This window comes from Sus scrofa, chromosome 13, assembly GCF_054392235.1.
Source record: "Sus scrofa isolate SSC_HxYL_T2T_F1_AM1 chromosome 13, Sscrofa_HxYL_maternal_Yorkshire_Landrace_v2.0, whole genome shotgun sequence".
NCBI lineage: Eukaryota > Metazoa > Chordata > Mammalia > Artiodactyla > Suidae > Sus > Sus scrofa.
Genome location: NC_139395.1, coordinates 153,062,787 through 153,087,635, shown reverse-complemented (window position 1 = coordinate 153,087,635; position 24,849 = coordinate 153,062,787). Strand labels below are relative to the sequence as shown.

The 24,849-nt window shown below is 41.9% G+C and overlaps 1 protein-coding gene across 4 annotated transcripts in view; it reads left to right on the top strand.

Moving 5' to 3' along the window:
• Window positions 1–24,849, top strand: part of CASR (calcium sensing receptor) — an 84,998-nt gene that overhangs the window by 35,893 nt on the left and 24,256 nt on the right. For 3 of the 4 annotated variants that reach the window (XM_005654038.4, XM_021068447.2, XM_021068446.2), the window contains exons 2-3: window positions 20,051–20,463; window positions 23,013–23,319. In XM_005654038.4, the coding sequence (XP_005654095.1) occupies window positions 20,279–20,463; window positions 23,013–23,319 (492 nt within the window). In that variant the 5' untranslated portion in view covers window positions 20,051–20,278. 4 annotated transcript variants of the gene reach the window in all.

The window sequence follows — 24,849 nt, the reverse complement described above, 5'->3', positions numbered from 1 at the left end:
CTGTATTCCTGTATTGTTATACATATGAAGAAACAAAGTCACGGGATTAAACAACTTGCCCCAACTCATCAGCTATTAGTGGTCAAAGCAGAGATTTGAACACTGAGTTCATCCAGAGCCAGTGCCTTCAAAGGTTGTTGCCTCTCGTGATGGAATAAGCATTTTGGAGCAAGGGAAAGGATGCTGCATGAGGAATGAGGAAACTTGGCCTCCATTCTGGTTCTGCCTCTGAGGGCACATCACCTACCCTTGTTTTTCAGGTTCATGAAACCCCTGAGACAGATAGAATTATGTACAGATGTGCATTTTTCTGAGAAGAGCAGTCATTGTTTTTCATCAGCTGAATCTCAGCTAGATCCACCCACCCTCTCTGCCTCTTCCCCCAAATCATATATTTGTATCAGAATTCTCTGGACTATCTCAGCTTTGTAGCCTTTTGCATGCCAAGGCTCTCTTGTAACATTAGGTAATGACACAGTAGCAGCTTCAAACTCCAGAACCTTTCTCTGGTTCAGGAATGTGAAGGGCTCCTGGCTGCACACTGGCCTTTCAGTCACACCCGCATGTCAGATAGCGATCTCAGGAAAGACGACATTGGAATGGGATCATCAAATTCATCCTCCACCTCCTTGCAGTGCCTCAGCATTTTTACTTTAGCCTGTTGTATTCTTTACTTGCAGCCATACTCTACATTTATATACAGGCCCCAAGGGAAGAGTTCAGACTCTTTTTTTTTTTTCTTTTTACTGTACTATAAAATGGATTCTAGTGGTAGAGCCTCCAGAGGCTTGGGGTAATGCATCCATTCATTAGTGAGCATCTGCTGTGTCCTGAGCATACGGCAGCGAACTAGACAGAACCCTGATGCATGAAGACTCAGAGGGGGCTCTGGTAGTGACGTGCTGGAAAAGTGCTCAGGGTGCAGGGGAGTGAGGCCTGTGGAGTTAGGAGGGGCCTGTTTGAAAAGTGGTGTTTGAGCCAATCCCTAATGGTGAGGAGGAATGGATTAAGCAAGAGGTGCAGATCACAAGGGTAGGAGAGCACTCCAAGCATAGGAAACAGCTTGTGGGAAGGGGCTAAGACAGTAAAGACCCTGGCCCTTTGGAGGAACTGGAAGGATGGGCAGACAGGAACATGGAAAGAGGGAAAGCAGTGTAGACTCCTTACACCTCTGGATGAGGCTGATGAAGAAGGAGATATGGCCAGTGTATGCGGGGCTTCCAGAGTCAAAACAAAAAACAAAAAAAACATGGGTCCCAGTGCCAGTTGTGACACTAACTGGCTGTGTGACATTGGCAAAGCAGATAACATCTCTGACCTTTCATTTCCTGGATTTAAACATGGGAACTGTGAACTGGGTGAATTCAAAAGTCCTCTCTGATTCAACCAGCCTGTGATTTGTGGCTTTGGAAAAAACAGTGGTCAGTGAAAAAGAGAAAAATGGACCCTGGTAGCAGGGAGCTGGGTGGTAGTATGAGCAAGGCCCTAGTGTGCTCCTAGGAACATAAGCAATTTCATAGAACATCACCATCAAACACAGCCACTCTGTGACTGTGAGGATAAAGACAAAAGTAAGGCCACTCCACAATCACATTCAAACATGGAGAAATAAAAAAATTAACATTGTCCAAACCTCAAAAATGACCAAACATCCCCCTGTCCTCGCTCAGATAATGCTGCTTCTTTACCAGTTACAGAATTAGCCTCACTCTAGTCTTCCTTCCTTCTTTTTTTTTTTTTTTGTCTTTTCTAGGGCCACTCCCATGGCATATGGAGGTTCCCAGGATGGGGTCTAATTGGAGCTGTAGCCACCGGCCTACACCACAGCCACAGCAATGCGGGATCCGAGCCGCATCTGCAACCTACACCACAGCTCACAGCAAGGCCAGGAATCAAACCCGCAAGCTCATGGTTCCTAGCCAGATTGTTAACCACTGAGCCACGATGGGAACTCTTCCTTCCTTCTTGACAAGATTTACTAAGATACCAAACGTAGAGTGAGCCCTGCTTCCTGAGGGCATGCAAAGCTCTGCTTCCTTAAACACTCCCCAGAATCGTCACAAGTCCCAACCCCATAAGTCCTTTCTAACAGCCTACTGTTCTGCAGTGAGTAACAGACCCACCGTGTCCAACCACAGGGAATAGGGACTGGAGCCACCCTAGCAAACAGTGTCTCTGACATTTTGCATCTTCACTGCCTCTCCTTCCTCACCCTAGTTCCAGCCGGGTCTGGTGGTCTTTGACTGAAGGGCATTACATCAGCCTCTTCCACTTCTGACATTCTCTTATCTCACCAGGCTCCCAGCTCTGGGCCTCAAGGCATTAGGGAGTGGAGCCTTGAAGTCAAGGAGAAGAGAATGAGGAAGGGACTTGCAGGAGGACAACTTCTCAAGGGAATTTTCTCCCATCCAATGGTGAAGGAGCAGGATTAAGACTATTTCCAGAGTGAACATTTCTTCCTTCACTTGAAGCCCTGGGCTCCCTCTCTTTGGGCCTACACCCCACCCAGATCATGCCCAGGCTACTTGCCAGGTAGTGATAGTTCTGTTTCCCAACCCAACGACACCAATCATACCCTCCCTTAAAGTCATCTTCACAGGAAGGTAACTCGCTCCCAGAGAACTGACTCATCTGGCAGTATTAAAGGGGGCAGAAAATGCGGCTGGTGGTGATTCAGCTTCTCAGCTTGGACTTCCCACCCTTAGCTAAAGTATTTTCACTGGGTCAGGGTCGGGGAGAGTCCCACTACACAGCCCACTCTCTTCTGTTCGTGTGACCACATGGTAAACAATCACCACCCCTAATACCTTCTGAGTCAGATGGCAACCAGGGGGCAGAAGTGACTTGTTTCTCTGGCTTCCAAGCAGATCATTGGACTCATACCTCTGAGAAAGCTAGTGGAGGCAGCTCCTTCTCCTTGCCGAAACCACTGCTTGCACCAGGCAAGTAACGGTTTCCCAAGCTGTCAGTGTACAGTCATGGCAAAAGTAAAGTTTTCTCTGTGTTCCGTTTAATACAGGGCTCAATACAAACTTTCTCTGTAAAGGATCAAATAGTAAACATTTTAGGCTTTGGGGCCAACCAGTCTCTGTCATCACTCTTCAGATCCGCCCTTTAGGCCAAAAGCAACCATTGATAGTATGCAACTGAACAGGCATGTTTGTGCTTCAGTCAAACATTATCTACAAAAACAGGTGGGCTAGATTCGGCCCACAGACTGTGGTTTACTGACCCCTGGTCAAATGTAATCAACACATGGGAACAGCTTAAAAAAAAAAAAAAAAGTAGGAGTACTCTTTCCCATAACTTTTAAAAGAGCTTTGTTTTTCATCACAAAGATAGGAAGAAGAGTTGGTTTTTTTTTTTGGTTTTTTTTTTTTAAGTTTGGAAACTTCCAGAAGGCAAAGGAAAAAAAAGAGAAGAGAGAAAAAAAGCAAAAATAAGAGAATAGGATTTGATTTCAAAAAAGGAAATGGGGAACTGAAATGGGGAGAGCTCTTTGTAAGGCCTCTTGGGGCTGCTGCTTGCCCTGCCCATCTCTTCAGGAGCCCCTCACTGCTCAGGGGCAGGCAGAGAAGAAAGGAGAAGGCAGTGGATGGCCAGGGATTGCAGAATGTCCAGACTATTTCAGTTCCTAGGAAGAGGCCTTTCTGAGTTCCTGGAAGGAGTCTCAGAGGCAGTAGAAGAGACTAGTGGTCTTGGACAGAGGGCATTTATAAAGGTGACTTCTGATGGCCCCTTGTAGACAGGGTGCTGGACTTCCCCAGGCTTCTGGGTCTGATGCACTGGTTGTGAGGAATATGTACCTCAAATTTTGCAAGTTTGAAAATGGTTAATAATGAAAGATTTAGGTTGAAAAGAAAATCTCCCAAGATTCCGCCAAGGAAAGGTAGAGGACAAGGTAACTAGGTAGGTAAATCCCCTCCATTTGGCTGGGAGAAAAGGCAAGAAGTCACTGTTCTACGGTAAATGGCCATTTTCTCTAGTTCCCATACCATCATACTGATTATAGATTCAGAAAGTCACCTATAGAGCAATGACTTCTCAACTGTGTTTCCTGGAATACTAGTGTCATAAAATGTTAGCAATATTGCATGAGAAAGATTTCAGAGAAACTGAAGAATGAACTGTGACATTAACAGGAAACTTGTATTCCTGTGCATATTTGTTTTGGTAGCTTATGCTGGGGGTGGGGGAGTTATAGTGTTGGGGAAAAACAGTTCATTTTGAAAACCATTCTTAGGAAACAGATTTCAGGGTCAGGAACAGACTACTAAGGTGAACTGATACAGTGGTTCTCAAACTTGAGTGTATGTTAGATTCACCCAGGGGGCTTGTTAAAAAAGAAACAGGTTGCTTAGATCCCACCCCCAGAATTTCTACTTCAGTAGGTTGGGGTGGGACCAAGGACTTGCATTTCTAACAAGTTCCCAGGTGATGCTACTGCTGCTGGTCCAGCAACCTCACTTGTCTTGCAACCAGCCTGACAGATACAAGGCTCTTTCTATAGTCACAGTTCTGCCTGAGGGGTGCTGCATTATAGCAAATCAATTGAATGGGTTTCTACCATGTGTGAGGGTATATTGGATAATCCAGCTTCAAAGGCAGGCTTATAGAAACTTACATGTGATTTATTTGGAAAATAACTTTGAGACAGGCTTCCTCCAGATCACTGCAGATGTCATTAGCAATGGAGAGTCTTCTCACAGGGGCAATGGAAGGTGGCATGTTCCAGGATTTATTTTTTAAATGATGCTTTATGATTCTCCTGTGCAAAGTTGGAGAGGGCAGTTAATAAATCCATAAAGATTTATTGACATTTCCTGACAGGGATATACAGTTCTGCAAAAATGGGTACAAAATCCAAAATGAATTTAACAGGGGGCTGTAATTCTTCATATGAAGTAAAATTCAGCTCGGACAATCGCAATGTGATGTATTTGGGGATTTTAAAAAATACCAATGTAAATTCAGATAGGACTGCTCAAGCAAATGTATATTAGAAAAATGAGGAGGACCTCGATGGCCAGAATGTGGATGTGAATCAGCCAAATTATGGTGTTATGGACAAAAAGGCAACAAATGCATCCTGAGATCTGTCATGGAAGGGCTGGGACACAATGCCTACCAACCTCAGGTCAGTCTCAAGCATGGTACCAATTTTTGTTAGCATACTCTAAAAAATGATGTAAAGGAGTTAGAAAATGTCCATGGAATATTAGTGTATATTTCTAGAAAATATGAAATAGCCCCAACCAGAAAGATTTGAAAGAAATTTCAGTTGTTAGGCATGGAAAAAAAAAAAAAAATGAAGGCCATTATCTTCTACCCTTAAATGGGTGAGAGTTTTCTGCCTCTGGTCTTTCATTTTAGTAGTAAAGTAAGCAAGAGGAAGTGGCCCTACTTTTAAAAATATGTGTGATTTTAGTTAACTTTGAGGAAAAATATCTTCTTTACAACAGGATGAAAAAACCTTGGGGTTATGTCATTTTGGCCTTGCAGATTTGCAAGAAACTAGTAACAGTTATCCATTGATTGATTGATTGACTGATTGATTGTCTTTTGTCTTTTTAGGGCCACACCAGCGGCATATGGAGGTTCTCACAAATGGAAGCTTCAGCTGCCAGCCTGAGCCACAGCCACAGCAACACAGGATCTGAGCCGTGTCTTCGACCTACACCACAGCTCATGGCAACACCGGATCCTTAACCCACTGGCGGAGGCAGGGATCAAACCTGAGTCCTCATGAATGCCAGTCAGGTTCTCTAACCACTGAGCCACAACAGGAACTCCAGTTAACCATTTTAAGTGCCTTTAAAATTTCATAGAGCTCTTGCATGATTTCTGCAGTCCTGGAGAAAACTCGAAGGAAAAAAATTGTCATGTTATTGAAACAGTCCAAATGCCCATCAGTGGGAAGGTACCTGAATAAATGTGATCTATTCATACAGTGGACTATTATACAGCATTCAAAATGATGAACTACAGTAAAACAATAACATAGGTGACTCTTATAATATTAAGTGATAAAAGTAAGTCTCTGAAAATTATATGCAGTATGATATACTTTTATAAAGATTAAGACAACATAAAAAAATACTTTCTAGGAATACAAGTAGATATAACCACATACAAGGAAAGCAAGAGATAACTACAATATAAAAGACTGACAGCAGTTCTCATGGCTCAGCAGTAACAATCCCAACTAGGATCCATGTGTGGGTTCAATCCCTGGCCTCCCTCAGTGGGTTAAGGATCCAGCTTGGCTGTGAGCTGTGATGTAGGTCACAGACGTGGCTTGATCTGGCATTGCTGTAGCTGTGGCCTAGGCCAGCAGCTATAGCTTCAATTTGACCCCTAACTTGGGAACTTCCATATGCCATGGGTGGTGAAAAGACAAAAAAAAAAAAAAAGACTGACAGTACCATGGGTAGATGAGAGTATGGATCAATGGAAATTCTTATATAATGCTTATGGGAAGATAAATTGATTACAACCATTTGAAAAACTTTTTGGTAGTATCTACTGGAGCTACACGTACACAAACTATGACACGGTAGTTCTATTTCTAGACATGCACTCAACAGACATGTAGGTTTTTCACCAAAAGACATGATCAAGAATGTTTGTAGAAGCACTATTCATTAAAACCTCAAATTATGTATTAATGGGTAAATGAATAATGTGTGATATATAAAAATACTGTGTAACAGTGAGAAAAAACATACTGTGGTGACATACAACTATATAGATGAATCTTGCACATCATGTTGGACAAAAGAAGGCAGACAAAAGAGTGTATATTACATAATTCCATTTATGCAAAGTTCAAAAATGTGGACAACTGATTTGTAATGGTAGAGGTTAGGCTGTTGATTACCTTGGGTCAAGAGTGGTGACTGGGAAAAGTCATGACTGGGGCCTTAGGGTTTCTGGTTCTTTGTTTGATCCGGGTGCTGCTTGCATGGATGTTATTACTTTATGAAAATTCTCGGAGTTCCCATCGTGGCTCAGTGGTTAATGAATCTGACTGGGAACCATGAGGTTGAGGGTTCGATCCCTGGCCTCGCTCAGTGGATTAAGGATCTGGCATTGTGATAAGCTCTGGTGTAGGCTGCAGATGCAGCTTGGATTCCACACTGCTGCGGCTGTGGTATAGGCCAGCGACTACAGCTCTGATTAGACCCCTAGCCTGGGAATCTCCGTATGCCTTGGGAGCGGCCATAGAAAAGGCAAAAAAGACAAAAAAAGAAAGAAAGAAAGAAAGAAAATTCTCTTATGATTTGTGCACATGTCTGATGTTTTATTAAGTAAAAGTTTATTTTAAGAGAGTGAGAAGAGTTCACATTGTGGCTCAGCAGTAATGACCCCAACTGGTATCCATGAGGATATGGGTTTGATCCCTGGCCCCAGTCAGTGGGTTAAGGATGCAGCGTTGCCATGAGCTGTGGTGCAGGTAGCAGATGAGGCTCAGATCAGACGTGGCTGTCTGTGGCTGTAGCTGTGGTTTAGCCCATCCACTGCAGCTCCGATTCAACCCCTAACCTGGGAACCCCCGTATGCTGCAGGTAGAGCCCTAAAAAGAAAATAATAAATAAATAAATAAATAAATAGAGAGGGAGAAGAGAGAGAAAAGAAGTTAGGTGAAAATAAGAAAAAAAAAGGATGGAGAATATGAAGAAGTAAGAAGTATCCATAAACATATTTTTAAAACATATTTCAAAGTATATTCAGTGTGACTAGACAGTAAAATTTTAGTAAAACCTCTTTGCAGTGTTTTTCCTTCTTATTTAGTGTTTATATCTATTTATATTGTCATCCTCTTAAATAACATTTTATAATAACTTATTGGATTCAAAAAGTAATACTTTTTTTTTCCCAAAACAAGGAAGAAATACATAATCCCATCACTGAGATCCAGTCACTCTTTTAACATTTTGTTTTGTATCCTCCTCCCTTTACTACGATGTAAAATTGTTTTAAGTGGAGTTCCCATTGTGGCTCAGCGGAAATGAATCTGACTAGTATCCATAAGGATGCAGGTTTGATCCCTGGCCTTGCTCAGTGGGTCAGGGATCCAGCGTTGCTGTGAGCTATGGTGTAGGTCGAAGTCTCGGCTTGGATCCAGTGTGGCTGTGGCGTAGGCCGGCGGCAACAGCTCTGATTCCCCGACACCTAGCCTGGGAACCTCCCTGCTGGTTCAGCCCTAAAAAGACAAAAAAATTGTTTTCTCACTTTATCATGATAATGTGAGAAAAAAAAGAACGTATACATGTATGTGTAACTGGGTCACTGTGCTGTACAGTAGGGGAAAAAATAATATATTGGGAAAATAAATAATAAAAAAGAGAGAAAAATTGATTTAATGCAGGTGTTCTGGAGGGTGAGGAAGAAAGCAAGGAAATGATGGACATGTGGTTTAGGATGATGGTTTCTTTGGTGGGAGAGAGGCAGGACAATAGGATGCGAGAGAGGAACATAAGATACTGCTGATGTTCTTTGTTTTGGATGGTAGATTCACAGGTGCTTATTCATTATTAAAATTTAGAAATAAATAAAGGTGGGTAAAGTTGGTCAAAATGTACAATCTTCCAGTTAGAAACTAAATAAGTCATGGGGATGTAATGTACAGCATGGTGACTATAGTTAGTGATACTATATTGTAGATTTGAAACTTGCTAAGAAAGTAAACCTTAAAAATTTTCATCACAGGAAAAAAAACTTGACTAGGTATGGTGGTGAATGTTATCTAAACTTATTGCGGTCATCATCTTGCAATGTATACAAATGTCAAATCATTATGCTGCACCTGAAACTAATATAATGTTATATATCAATTATATCTCAATAAAAAAAATATTTCTAGAAAATACTAGAGAATCAATGAACAATAATGCTAACTTATATAATAGAAGAACTCAGGAAGATATCAGGATATATAATTAACATGAAAATCAAATAGCTTTCATAGATACAAACAGTAACCATCTAGAGGATATAATAGTAAAGAAAGTCCCATTTACTAATAGCAAAGGTGATTAAATACTTAGGAATAAACTTGACAAAAATGTGCAAAACCTAAAAGATGAAACACTCTTGAAAGACACAACATTAAACTTGAACAAAAGGAAAGGCATTTCTGTTCCTAGGATATTTCATCATCGTAAAGATGTAACACAACCCCAGCAAAAATAGCTACAAGCTTTTTTTTTTTTTAATGGAGCTAGACAAGTTGATGCTAAAGTTCATAAGGAAAAACAAGCATGCAGGAATAGTGGGGAACACACTAAGAAATAAAAGCTACAAATGTTCCTAGTCGTACCAGGTATTAAACCAAACTATAAATTTCCACAAAGATGACAGGGCGTGACTGCCACAAGCATAGATGAGTAGACCAGTAGGACAGAATAGAAAGTCCTGAACTAGATCTGAGTAAATATGGAAATAATAAATATGGCATCTTAAGTCATGAAATCAAAGGTGGGCTTTTTAATAAAGGTCACTGGCACAAAGAGGCAGCCACTTGGAAAAAAAAAGATAAAATTAGATCTCACACTGTACACAAAAATAAACTCCACTCTGATCAGGAAATTCAGTGTAAAAAAAATTAGACAGAAAATAATTCAGTAAACTAGAAAAAACATGGTGAATTCCTCTATAAACTCAGTATAAGGAAAAGCTTTCTAACACTTACTCAAAATCCAATGGCAGTAAAAGAAGTAATTCATAAATTTGACTATATAAAAGTGTTTTTTAAAATTGCATGGTAAAGTCAAAGAAGAGCTACCAAATTGGAAGAAGCTATTTGCAGCATATATCACAGATAAAGAGCTAATCCATTATATCCAAAGAACTCTTAAAATTTGAGGGGAAAAGGACCAAAACTCTGATGAAAAAAAAAATTGGAAAAATATATGAACAGCAAAAATAATGATAAAATAATAAAAGGAGATCAGGCATGGATCAAGGATTAGGAATTGTCACCAACTAAGGATTATGATTAATCCAATTTTGTGCACCTGAGGTCCAATTAAAACTATGATAATTCCCATAATAGATTTTAGGCTACAGTTAAAAGTAAGTTTAGTTTCCCAAAGAGCTGAAATAATTATAAGACATGCTACAATGTACTAAGTCAGAAAAAAAAAAGAAAAAAAATGGCTTCCCTTCCTTTTCATCACTAAACTGCAGATTTTTTCAGTAAGTTCTGAATTCCAACTTCTGCACATGGTAAAAATGGCCACCACCATCGATGTGTTAGAAGTTCCAGTGTGAACTGGATACACCTCCCAGGTCTCCTCTGCTTGTAGAATTCTGTATTTTAGACCAATGACCTGGTGTCCCAAACAATCTGCCTGAATCTACCCACTCAGTTAATGAGGCAAAAATTAAAAATTTCCCAGGCCCCTTCCTTCTGATTACACAGAGAATTTCACCTGGGACAGTTAGTGCCTGAAGCAAAACTCCAGATTTATGCATTTGGTTGTGTGTTTATATCCCTATCATTGTTATAAAAATGAAAGATTTAGTATGGTGAGGAAATTGGGGTGAAATAAGAGCAGGAAGAAAAAAGGAATATCATAATTAACATTAGAACACAAAAATGCATGCTTTGGTGTCTATCTTAGCTAGAGCTGGGCCACAAATTTGGCTTACAGCTTCCTAACAGTTGGAGCACAGAGGGAAACAGGTGGAGATAAAAGATTCATAATGCCTATAAAGTAATTTGGGCAATTTCCGAAAGACCAGTGATTTCATTTGCTCAGAGATGTGTCCCAAGGGTAGTCTGCAGTAGATTTTACCAGTTCACAAGAGCTGATGGTTAAATATTAAGGATTTTTGCAAGTTGGTTGTTAAATCATTGGTAGCTCGAAATCAGCCAAGGTGGGAATATTTAGCAAACACTACAAATCAGGTTTGTTTTTGTTTGTTGGTTGGTTTTTTCTTTTTGCCTTTGGAGACCCGGCTTCTCAACACACCACTGCATGTTTTGGTGGTCCTTGTAGGGGTACACGCTAGAGGAGCAAGTAGGAGAGAGAAGGCTTGGTGTTCAGGCTTGTTTAGTACAGCAGAAACTCCCTCTGGAAAAGGGAAAGCATATATGTTTAGGACCAGAGCACGAGTGCAGTCTGCATCAGCACTCACCATCCCCTTCCCCCTGACCCAGTCCTTCCTGCTTTCCAGTTCTATCTTTTGGAATTTCACAGCTAGAGGTACAAAAAATGCTAGGTCCAATGAGACGCAGACATCTCACCATTCAAAAAATTCATCCAGGAGTTCCCATCGTGTCTCAGTGGTTAATGAATCTGACTGGGAACCATAAGGTTGCAGGTTCAATCCCTGGCCTCTCTCAAACGGGTTAAAGATCTGGCGTTGCCATGAGCTGTGGTGTAGGTCACAGACGCGGCTTGGATGTGCTGTGGCTGTGGTGTAGGCCAGCGGCTACAGCTCCAATTAGACTCCTAGCCTGGGAACCTCCATATGCCTTGGGAGTGGCCCTAGAAAAGGCAAAAAGACCAAAAAAAAAAAAAATGCATCCAGAGAGACTGGGAGAGGCTCAGGTGAGGGGTTTTATGCTTTTCACTAGGTCAGCTCTTCCCAAGCCTGTATTTCATAGCATTGTAACAAGTGTCCTACAGGGGGGAAAAGTGTTCCAGGCCAAAATGAATTTGAAAATGAATGGGTTAAAGTTGAGCCATTTTCTTTACTGCAGGACTTATCAGAGCCTTTGGGAAGTGAGTGTGCCCTTGTGGCACAGAGTACACATCAATTTCCAAACTTGTTTTTACTGCAGGACTCTTTGTGCTGGCACCAGGTTGGAAAAAAATGCCACCCTGGATAGTCAGGGTTCCCTGCAATTTTGAAAGGTAATGCTGAGATGTTATTCCACAGAAATAGTTCATGTCGAACTTGAAACTCTGGCATTTTTCTTTATAAGAACATGACTTGCATGTCTTTAATTTTCACCTGAACCGTTTCATTAAGTCTGTGGCTGTCCACACATCCATCAGCAGAGCTTACTTAAGGGAAATGTTTCAGAACAAGGAATTTCGTCGCCCATGGCCCATGTCCCCAGGAACTCAGTCAGAGCCCAAAGCCAGCATCTACTTTCAAGTTTCAAGATTCTGGATTGGAGAAATGAGCATTTCTTGTTATTTTTCTAAACTTGAATTTTCACCCCCCTCAACTCCTATTTCCTTCTTTCTTTTTCTGTCCTTTCTTCTTGCAATAGCTTCATAAATGTCTAAGACAATTTTCGTGCCATGGGCACTCCACACAGGTAGTCATTCAGTCATTTACAGAGTTAGCCCCTCCATGTCCCAAGCCATGAAAAGGACAGACCAGGTCCCGTGTCAAGGAGCTCACAGTACAAAATTAATGGATGTTCGTTTCCTCTCCAATTTATCTTCTTTATTTGCTTTGTCTCAGCTCTTTCCCCTGACTTTGCTCAGCGCCCATGCTGGTCCTCCCCACCCTTATTCATCCTTTCTCCTCCCTTCCCTGATAGCTTTTTCCAATGACTAACAGGAACCCAGCTCAGCTGGTTTTTATCACGCTCCTGTCCTTGCATTTTTCCGACTCAATTAAGCCATTACCAGAGCTAAATGAGGCATGGACTCTCCAAAAGTCACACCTGTTGTCAGGGAGATGGCGGGTGAGACCCTGTGCAGCTGGCGGGCAGGCAGCAAACAGGGTTTGAGAGAGGCAGCCGAGTGTGACCCATGACCCAGCAGTTTGTCCTCTCCTGGTGCTGAAAAAGGGCCCTCATTGTAAAACAAGATGTCCCTTGCTTTAATATAGAAGGAACTATGTCTGATCTGATACAGAACTGAGGATGGTCACATTGGTGCTGACAGATAAGATGTCCCTAAATCTTTGGCAAATGTGTACCCGGTGCATATAAAAATCCACATTGTGTGAGTTCCCATCATGGCACAGCAGAAATGAATCCGGCTCGAAAGCATGAGGTTGTGGGTTCAATCCCTGGCCTCACTCAGTGAGTTAAGGATCCGGTGTGGCTGTGAGCTGTGGTGTAGGTCACAGACGCGGCTGGGATCCCATGTTTCTGTGGCTGCGGCATAGGACAGCAACTGTAGCTTTGATTAGACCCCTAGCCTGGGAATCTCTGTATGTGGCAGGAGCAGCCCTAAAAAAAAAAATCCACATCGTGGATGTGGATGTGTCCTCAGCAAGAGGTAAAGAAAGCTGTAACCAGAGCCGGGTACACGGGGTTTTGCAATTATTGGTTGACTTTCACAGGTTTTTCTCTGTTCACCTTCATTAAAAGGTACATGTTTCACCTCTCTGCAGTGGTGGCTTCACACCTTACTGTTAGTATTCTTTATGATCACAGTGATGAAAGAGGGCAGAGATTACAGTACAATAAACCGGAGACAAATAAGTGTGCTCACCCTAGGAAGATAAATGATAACTAATCTCTACTGCAAATCAATTTTGGTTTCATAACCACCGTTTTTCTAGGCAACCTAGAATTTTTATTTCCTCAGCCTAGGAATTAAGAAATTGTAACTTCTGAGCATCCTGTTCTTCTAATTTACTAAGTGGTTTTATATTCAGAAGGTCTATTTTCTCTAGTTGAAATGTAGACAAAATCATTACAGTCTAGTTACACAGTTTCCAGAAATGTTAAGGCCAAGAGTCAAGAGCCAGGGTTTTTACCTTGATGAAAATGAAGTGATGCTGTAAGTTAGCCTTGCCTTTCTGTGTTAATTTGTCCATGACCTTTGAACTTGGATGAAGCCATCCAATTTTTTGGACAAATGCAAGTTCAAATGCAAGATATTTTTTGATCATTCATTCAGCACCAGGTTCCATGTTGGGGACACAACTGATCACAATGAAGCTCCTGCCCTTGGGAGCCTTCAGTCTTGTGGGTGAGGCCTTCCCTGTTCTGTCCTAGAATTGCCCAACCAGCCCCCAGTTTTTACTGGTTATGCTTCATTCATTTATTCATTGATTAAATCAGCAAATATAGGTGGAGCCTCTGCTAAGTACCAGACATTATGCTTGGAGCCAGGCTACCATGAGAAAAAGAAAGGTTCTACCCTCATGAAGCTTCCAGGCCCCACCTCAAACTAATTCTCTCTCCTGGCAGACACCAGAAAAAATGTCACTCCTCTCTTTGTACTTTCTCAATACACAGTTCATGCTTCTTCCTAGCATTTGCCTCACTGTAATTATAGTGCATCTCCCTGTCTCCTTTTATTTTTTTTATCCTTTTTGGTTTTTTTTTTTTTTATTTTTGTCTTTTCTAGGGCTGCTCCCACGGCATATGGAGGTTCCCAGGCTAGGGGTCAAATCGGAGCTGTATCCGCCAGCCTACACCACAGCTCATGGCAACGCCGGATCCTTAACCCACTGAGCGAGGCCAGGGATCGAACCCGCAACTTCATGGTTCCTAGTCGGATTCGTTAACCACTGTGCCATGACGGGAACTCCTCTGTTTCCTTTTAAACCATGAGCACCTTGAATACAACAGTCTCCACTTCCTTTCCAGAGTACCTTTTACTCCCTAGTGTCTAGTAAAGGAGCTCAATCAATGTGGATCTTTTTGAATGAATAAATAATTGCATGAATTTATAAGTTCATAAACCTCTGGAACCATAGACCAGCCTTTCCTGACCTCCCATCTCACCTCTCTTGGATGATGAGGAACTCAGAAATCAATCACCTGTCAGTTCTGAAACACTCTTCTCAATTTCAAGGACCTTCTAAATATAAAACCAGCTGGTTCATGGGTCATTTCTTCTTCCAAGCATATCTACACTTCAGATAAAAAACAAATACTAGATTCAGCTTGTGTTTGTGAAACTTTTTTGCAGGAGGGCAAACATGATTGCTTATGATTAAAATGAACTTATAGTAAGGAGAACAAATGAGTTTATTTGTTGTTCTTAGATAGATACTGTTGATATAGCTGCAGTAAGAAAGAAAAAACAACAGTTTCTTAAACAAGCTAGAAGCTTTTTTTCTCTGTCTTGTAAAAGTCCAGGAACAGTCTGATATTGAGGTTCTGCTCCATAAAACCCTCAGCTCATGGTACCATAATCCCCTGGGATGATGCACATGGTTCATGGCTCATGGCTCAAGATGGGCTCAAGCTGTTACATCCACCTTGATGCAGCAGAGTAGAGGAAGAAGAAATGAAAAGACAAAGGAAAAACACCAACTTTCTCTTACAGTTTCCTAGAAGCTTCCACAGGGCACTTCAGCCAACATCCCATTGGCCAAAATATAGTCATATGGCCACACATAGTTACAAAAGACGTTGGAGAAGGTAGGCTTTATTTTGGAAAACCACTTGTCCAGCTAAAAACTATTTTACTGTGGCATAAAAGGAGTACGGTATAAGGGCTACCATTAGAAGTGTCCACTACAGGCCCTAAAACCATAATGTTAGTGATTATTCAAGAACTTTTGCACTCTGGTTATTGTAAGCTAAAGTCATAATGATGAATCCAATCATTAATCCACTGTGCTATGATCATGCTTGGTACTTCTGTAACTGTCCATATCTATGGGGTAGGAGGAGTGAGGTAAAAAGAAAAGAAAGCTTTTGCAACAGGGAAGAGGGGGGCGGTGGGGGGGGGGCGGTGATGGGAGTCTGGCTAAGGCACTGGCACCCAGAGTGGAAAGGGGAAGGCAGTGGTGAGAGAGATGGTAGAATCAATGGAATAGCGTGATTGGATATGAGAGGAAAGGGGGAAGGTGGATCTAGAATGATTCTCAGCTTTGAAAGCAAATTAGATCCTGGTAATTGGACTTAAAAGGGTGATTTGGAGACTCATAGAGTTAACCGCTGCAAATGGACCCGAAATCTCTCCTTCATCTGTTACTTCTTGCCATGAATTTTCTGTTGAATGGACTAATGATGTTAATCAATTTCTCCAAGTAGTTAATTTTTCACAGGAAAAGTTTAACCGGTCTTAGTGACTTCCCCTAACCAGTTATAATGTCCCCTCTCCTAATGCAGTACACTGCATGGGACTCCTTAACATTCTGAGTTCTCGAGGCATTCTTAAATAAAGTGCCAGGATTTCTCACTTGAGTAATCCTTTCCCCCATCTAGAAAGTGGAGTTGGTATTGTCCTCTTTACCATTGTGAATTTTAAAATACTTTGGATGCTTAAAGGACTTGACATGATGCTTGGTTCAGTAAATGCCAATTTCAGTCTCCTTCCAAAATACTTTCTTTTTTATGCATTCATTCAACAAACATTCACTTAGAAGTTACTATTGCAGACATTGTGCTATGTGCTGGGGAGCAAAGTTGAATTTAGTCATTGGAAACAAAGTTACTATATATTTTTTCACTTTTAAATGTTGGGGTGGAGTTCCCGTCCACCCCAGTGCTCAGTGGGTTAAGGATCCGGCATTGCCGTGAGCTGTGGTGTAGGCTGCAGACACAGCTCGGATCCCTTGTTGCTGTGGCCCTGGCGTAGGCTGGCAGCTACAGCTCCGATTCGACCCCTAGCCTGGGAACCTCCATATGCCACGGGAGTGGCCCAAGAAATGCCAAAAAAAAAAAAAAATGTTGGGGTAAATGCTGCCCACTGGGAGCTCCTGAGGTCTGGGAATAGGCACATATGCAGCACCTTTATATTTCCAACTCTTAGCATATGTACTTATTAAATGTATGAATGAATACATGACCAAGATCAACAAATGACGACAAATTTTTAAGACTTATTTTTTCTCTATAGTTTATTTACAATGTTCTGTCAGTTTCTGCTGTACAGCAAAGTAACCAAGTCATATATATATATATATAATACTTTTTCTCACATTACCCTCCATCATGTTCCATCACAAGTGGTTAGATATAGTTCCCTGTGCTATACAGCAGAATATCATGGCTTATCCGCTCCAAATGCAGTAGTTTGCATCTACTAACCCCAAACTCCCAGTCCATCCCACTCCCTCTCCCTCCCCCTTGGAAACCACAAGTCTGTTCTCCATGTCCATGAGTTTGTTTCATCTCTGTAAATAGGTTCATTTGTGCCATATATTAGATTCCAGATATGATAAGCGATATCATGGTATTTGTCATTCTCTTTCTGACTTACTCCACTCAGTATGAGAGTGTCTAGTTCCATCCATGTTGCTACAAATGGCATTATTTTGTTCTTTTTTTGTGGATGAGTGGTATTCCATTCTGTATAGGTACCACATCTTCTTAATCCATTTATCTGTAGATGGACATTTAGGTTGTTTCCTTGTCTTGGTGAAGCCAGGAAAAAAAAAAAATTAAGAGCAGGACTGGAGTGAGATAACTAGGATGGTCATGGATGGTCAGATATTATTAGATACAATTCTGCAGCTTCTGGGGTGCTCCTTCCACTTGGAGCCCATCACCATCTGCTGATATAGCTGTTGGAGAAGGATATGGGTTCCTGAGGGGCAGGGGCAGCATATGACGATAGTTAAGAGCTTGGGATCTGCAATCAAACAATTATGCATCCAATTATAATAAAGTGTGATCAATCTTCCACGAGAGGAATTCCAAGATCCAAGATGTAAGACTATAACAGGTAGGCCTACTTAAATTGAGAGTCCAGAGAAGGCCTCCTTATAGAGTCCACTAAGTGGCTCACTGCACAACTGAGGAGTTAATGTGGGTAGAAAGCCAACCTGTGCTCCACTCTCCAAGCTGGACACCTTACTATAGGGTTGTGTCTGGCCCACAGGAATTCTTTTCCCCATGCACACAATGACCCCACAGTTCACCAAGACATGTCTCCACAGTTAAAAACATGGGAAAGCTAAAAGACAAGTAGATGTTTTCCAGGCAAGGTTTAGGCCAGAGGGACCACAGAGGGGGCAATGGCGTTTTTTAAAAGACCTGTACTTGAAGATCTAAAATAAGTTCACTATGGCTGGAGTGTGGAGTTCAGAGGGAAGACTAGCAAGAGTGAACCTGGAAAGGCACTCATCACAGCTGGCATTTTCTGTGACTTTACTAGTTAGATTGTGCTAATGGCTCTCCATGCGTTATTTTATTGAGATCAAAGGTTAAGTGACTTTCTCAAAGTCATATGTTAGGAAATAGTGGAACTGTGATTCAAAGCCAGGTTTAACTCCAGAGGCTATGCTCCAAAGCACTTGTTCCAAGGCATCCAAAGATTCACAAAGATGGATTGCAAAGGGACAAAACTAGGAGCAGGGAAGCCAGTTAAGAAATAGTTGCAAAGTGGAGTTCCTGTCATGGCACAGTGGAAACGAATCTGACTAGGAACTGTGAGGTTGCAGGTTCAATCCCTGGCCCCACTCAGTGGGTTAAGGATCTGGCAATGCCGTGAGCTGTGGTGTAGGTCGCGGACGCAGCTCGGCTCCCACGTTATTGTGGCTGTGGTGTAGGCCAGCAGCTGTAGCTTTGATTTGACCCCTAGCCTGGGAACCTCCATATGCCACTGGGGCAGCCCTAAAAAGCAAAAAAAGAAAAGGAGATAGTTGCATAAATCCAGATAAGAAATGCTGGTGGACTTAAGAGGGAGTGGATGGATTCCAAAGAGATTTAGGAAGTAAAGTCTATATGACTTGGTGGTTGTTTGAATCTGAATGGCAGTGATGAGAAGAGGGAAGAGGCAAGGATGAGTCCTCATGTTGTGTCTTTGGCAATGGCATGTCATTTACTGAGACAGAAAATAGCAAAGGAGGAACAAGTTTGGGAGGAAGGTGAGTTTAGAGTCTGTCAAGTTGGAAGCACCATGGGGCATCCAGGTGGAGATGTCCAGTTGACAGTTGAATGCTTGGGCCCGAACCTCCAGAAAGGCTGTACAGTTAGCCTTCATTGACATGTAATTGGCAATCGACCCACTGAGCGGGTGAGAGAGTATCAAGGGAGAAGAGCAGAGAGTTCCTAGTAGGATAAGCTTGCTAAAGGAGAAGGACTATTCCCTAGATCCAGCTGGAGAGCCTGGGAGAACATAAGCTGACACTTGATTTATCTGCATTCTTTGTCTTTTTGCCACTTCTTGGGCCGCTCCCGAGGTATATGGAGGTTCCCAGGCTAGGGGTCGAATCGGAGCTGTAGCCACCGGCCTACACCACAGCCATAGCAACGCGGGATCCAAGCCGTGTCTGCGACCTACACCACAGCTCAGGGCAATGGTGGATCCTTAACCCACTGAGCAAGGCCAGGGATCGAACCCGCAACCTCATGGTTCCTAGTCGGATTCATTAACCACTGAGCCACGACGGGAACTCATCTGCATTCTTTATAAGAACTCTTCCTCAGAGGTTTATGGAGTATCCTTTACAAACTGGAACCAGAGATCTGGAAATGAGGAGGCCCCCAAAAGGGGGGACTGCAATAATAAATAAAAGTAAGTGGATAAGTAGCTTTTCTGACATTTTTTGTTTGAAGTCAGAATTTAAATTTAAATGTGACTGATTTTCTACTTTCCATAAAAATATATGCACTAAATAAAATAGCATTAATAGTATTATAACACAAGGAACTGCTACCACTAAGCCAGTTCTATGCCTTATACTATGAAAATGAGACTCAAGAATTCCCTTCATGGTGGCTGCTCAGTGGTTAATGAACCTCGCTAGGATCCATGAGGACTTTGGGTTCTTCCTTCAGCTGGTGTTCCACTAAGAAGTTTTCTGAGGAGTTCCCATTGTGGCCCAGTGGTTACCGAACCTGACTAGCATCCAAAAAGACTCAGGTTTGATCCCTGGCCTCACTCAGTGGGTTAAGGATCCGGCGTTGCCGTGAGCTGTGGGGTAGTTTGCAGACGCAGCTCGGATCCCAAGTTTCTGTGGCTGTGGCGTAGGCTGGCGGCTGTAGCTCTGATTCAACCCCTAGCCTGGAAATCTTCATATGCCACAGGTGCAGCCCTAAAAAGCAAAAAAAAAAAAAAAAAAAAAAAAAAAAAAAAAAAATGAGACTCTAAGCGATGCCCTCCCCACCTGCTACCCCTTAGCCTCTCTAATTAGAAATTCTGAGCCACTTCTGTAGCAGTCATCGTAAAGACATTGGATTCAGGCTTAGTTGAATTCATTTTCGTCTTTTTTTTTAAAGAAATCTCTACATGATGTGGCTTCTGAAGACTCAAGAACGACCTACCTTACTAGCCTGCAATGGAGAAGGCAGAAATAGAAATTCACACACCACGGTTCCGTCCTGCTATTAATTGCTCTGCAGACATGTGCCCCCACCACAGGGAGTGAGCCACAGCAACGGGGGAAGTTCTCAGGGCCCCCAGACCACCTGCACTCTTGGTCCTCCCCCTGGAGGGAAAGCAGAACTATGGCATTTTCCAGCTGCTGTTGGATCCTCTTGGCTTTGACTTGGTGTACGTCTGCATATGGGCCCGACCAGCGAGCCCAGAAGAAAGGGGACATTATCCTCGGGGGACTCTTTCCTATTCATTTTGGAGTAGCAGCCAAAGATCAGAACCTAGAGTCAAGGCCGGAGTCTGTGGAATGTATCAGGTAAGGGCAGGAACCACCGCAGAGACTCTCTTCTCTTCTAGGTGGTTGGAGAAAAGCTGTACCAAACCCCAAATAATTTTTGCAAAACTCATTCTCTCTGTTCAAAAAATGCTGATTGGTAATCCTGCTGAAGCTTATTTTTCCTCTCCCCCTCAATTTTCTAAAAGAAACTTTTCCAAAACCAAAACATCAAAGACACTGAGTAGAAAAATCTGTAGTCTATTGCTCGGTCCCTTGGTAACTGAGTCATCATTGTTCACTGGGAGGCAGTGTTGCTTAATGGAAGACTAAGTACCTAGAAGGATATTTGTTGTGGGTTTTATAAACCTGAGTAATAAAATTTCCTATTGACCTTAAGTGCTCCAACAGTCATTAATACCTGAGTGCTGGCTGCCTCACTTTTTTTTTTTTTTTTTTTTTTAAGGATTTTAAAGTTGAAAGAAACCTCAGTGGTTGGCATGACCCGGGCATCTTCAAAACACAGCCCATGACATTTTGGAACCACTCCCATTAGAAAATCTCATAGAAGGCAGAAATCCCCTTGCGAACACAGAATCCATCTAACAGAGATGGAGAAACACAGAGTCCAGCCAACTCTCTCACCGGACTCTCTTCAGCCATTTGAAAACAACTAACATGTCCCCTCGAATTATTACTTTTCCAGGCCAAATAGTCTGTTTTCTGAAAAATTATTTCATGACATGATTTCCAGAGCCTCACCATTCTGGTTGCCCTCAATCCGATGTTCCCCAATTTATTACAACTCTTTTAGAATGTGGCATCTAAAACTAGGCACGATTCTTTCAAATAGTAGCTGACTTCCATAGAATACAGGGGGCTATATATCGCCTCCCTCAATCTCAACATCAGAGACCAATACTGCACCCCAAGTCCTGACCCATTTTCTGAGCGAAAAGAGCACTTTCTCTTGAGATTTGCAACTTCCAGAAGGGAGCCAGTACTTCTCCTGATAGCTAGAAAAAGAAAACGAAAAGTAGGATCATTCCAACAAAACTAGATTTCTGCTCAGGTTCTAACGAGGGCTCACAAATCAGATAACATTTTCACATTTTTTTTATGAATGTACAAAAGCTAAGGGTAGAATTTCATTGATGCTGTGTATAGCCTCCACATAACCAAGGTGGACATATACCCTCTTTGTGATACCCTGCTGCACAGAGTTGTGCAAGTGCCACGTACATACCTGGAGATCAAGCAAGGCCTTGCTGTGAAATAATATATTTATCTTGGTAATGTTAAAGAAAGATAGGGAAATCAGTTTAGCTTTATAGATGTTTTATGTAACGAAAAATTCTGTCATTTGTCTTCAAGACTTTGTGGGATTATTTTTATTTTTATTTTTGTCTATTTTTTAGGGCCGCATCTACAGCATATGGAAGTTCCCAGGCTAGGGGTCTAATCAGAGCTGTAGAGGCCGGGCCTATGCCAGAGGCAGGCCAGATCCAAGCTGCATCTGTGACCTACACCACAGCTCAGAGCAACGCCGGATCCTTAACCCACTGAGCGAGACCAGGGATGGAACACGCAACCTCATGGTTCCTAGTTGGATTCGTTTCCGCTGTGCCACAGTGGGAACTCCACTTTGCGGGTTTAAAACAAATAAATAAATAAAGGAAACATGAAGAAAATGACAAAGAGAAAATGGCGCCTTTAGGAACCTAACTGATACAGTGAAGTATAACAGCTTGTATTTCTCTCCTCCTGTCATTGAGTGAAAGTCCTGAAACCCAGGATGCAAAGAGAGAATTTGCAGAGTGGTTAGGTATCTTCTCTGGGCGCTGATACACTGATTCAGAACATTAATCAAACTCTCACTACATGTTATGTCCTGGAAGAGTAAAAACTATGTCACTGACCCTATTTCTCTTTGTTAATCAGCTTGATTTTTATTTAAAATTGTGTTCTTTGAAAAGCAGTGCATGCTCTTTTTTTTAAAGTATAAACAAGATCGAAACACACAGTCTAAAAACTCATCATCCTACCACCCAGGAGTAACGACTGCGTGTGAACAGCCTTCGTGAATGTTTGTTTGTTTGCTTGTTTGTTTCCCTTTCCCCTTCGAACTCCAGGAATGTCATGGTTTAAATTGGTGACTGCAAATCTCAAGTTATTCTTAGGTTCCTACATAGTAAAATCCTAGTCCATTTATATTTTCCCTAGTCCTTTTTGCTTTTTAAAACTCTATTACTTTATTATTAAAGTACCTCATATCAGCTACTTCAAATTCTTTGCTAGACGAGGCAGATACAAATTACTCATTCTATTACTAACCACAATCCTCGTTATTATTGATCCCTGACTGTGTGTCAGGCACCATACTGAGACTTCTGCATAATGATCTCATGTTCTCGCCCACCCCCTGAGGTAAGCATTATCCCCATTTCACACAGAGGACTTGAAGTCTCAAAAAAACAATGTCATGAAACCAGAGTAACAGAGCCACGTACAAACCCAGCTCTGCCCAGTCTGTACTCTAAAGCAGTTGACCAGAAAGCCTCTTGCTTTCTCCCATTTCTTCTCTCTTCCAGGTATAATTTCCGTGGATTTCGCTGGTTACAAGCTATGATATTTGCCATAGAGGAAATAAACAGCAGCCCAGCCCTTCTTCCCAACATGACGCTGGGATACAGGATATTCGACACTTGCAACACCGTTTCTAAAGCCTTGGAGGCCACCCTAAGTTTTGTGGCCCAGAACAAAATTGATTCTTTGAACCTTGATGAGTTCTGCAACTGCTCAGAGCACATCCCCTCTACCATCGCCGTGGTGGGAGCAACTGGCTCAGGCATCTCCACGGCAGTGGCAAACCTGCTGGGGCTCTTCTACATCCCCCAGGTACCCGAGCCGGCTTAGGTGGGGTCCCAGGGCAGGGGTCAGGAGAGGCAGACACAGAGAACCGCCACACCCAGTGTCCATACAGTGGACTTTGCTACTTTCTCTTCTCTGGCTTTACTTTGGCACAAAAGCTCTTTTAATTGTCTGTATTATGACCATCTGGGAGTTCTGAGATCCCAGAGGCAACAACGTCAACTAGTCCTTCACCATTCTCCCAAAATTCTTTTAAACACAACCTTGCATAAAACTTTGTCCTTTTTTCCCCAAAGAGTTCAGTTATTTTCCACTCCATTCCTTCAATAAATGGCTATCCTTCTGCCCTTACTGAAAGGAAGGATACCAAATGATGTAAATCTCACCCTTTGAACCCAAAATATCTGCCCCTAATTCTATTCTCTTAAAAGTCTTTGCCTCTCTCCACTCTGGTTGAAAGTTTAGCTCAGAGGAAAGCAGAGCATATTTTCTCACAAAACTGGAACTTAATCATTATCTTGCACAGTCTAGAAATTGAAAATACTCAGTTTCATTCAACACATACTTGCAGAATGTATGTGACTAAGCAGTTTCCATTCTTCAAGAACTCAGCCTGGGCAGGGAGATAGATGTCTGCATTTTCAGATACTAACAATTCACTGAAAGAAGTGCTTTAATAAACATTTGATAAAATTTGCATATTTTTTCACCAAAAAAAAAAGACCGCAAACTCTAAATGCTATTTTATAACCTGATTTTTTCCCCATTAACACTACAGAGCAAACCTTTTTTCATGTTAATATTTATAGATATATGACATCATTTTATAATAGTGAAAAATTGGAAACAACCTAAATGTCCATGAAAGGGAGAATCAGCTCAGCTGTGTTGCATCTCTTGTGTTGATTTTTAAATTATAAATCATGCTTTAAATTATTTTTTTCAACATCTAGTATTTAAAATTTGTGAGAGTACCTTTGATAAATTCACATTGCTATGTCGGGAGGTCTCTATTTCTTGGTGTTAGCCATTATTCCTTTTTATACACGTGGCGACTGAGAAAGTCTTGTCATCATTTCCCAAATCCTTACTTCAGGGAATGAAAGGTATTTCCCATGGGGAAGCCCTGGCTCTGTAATCTTTGTGCCAAAGTGATCTGACAAAGCCCACAACAGCAAATGTGTTGGGCAAGATGCAAATATGCATCTTTTAAATTTGGCATATGGCACAGTATTATTTTAAATACACAAAGTAAGTTGTCATGGCCAACGGACATAAGATGTGATTGCCATCAAGTAAAGAGAGAACACGAAAGGGAGAGTTTAATTCGTTGTGACTTGGATGAAAGATTATGTTACATTGAACTTGAATTATAACAAGTGCTGAGAGGACTATAATGATTTTCAGTCAAACCAGTGTTCATGTATCAACAATAGCAGTGGGTCTCTGTCATAGCCGCATGTTGGAATCACATGGGGAGCTTTAAAAATACTAATGCCTGGGTCTTACCCCCTAGAAATTCTGGTTGAATTGATATGCGTCAGGAGTCCTGAAAGT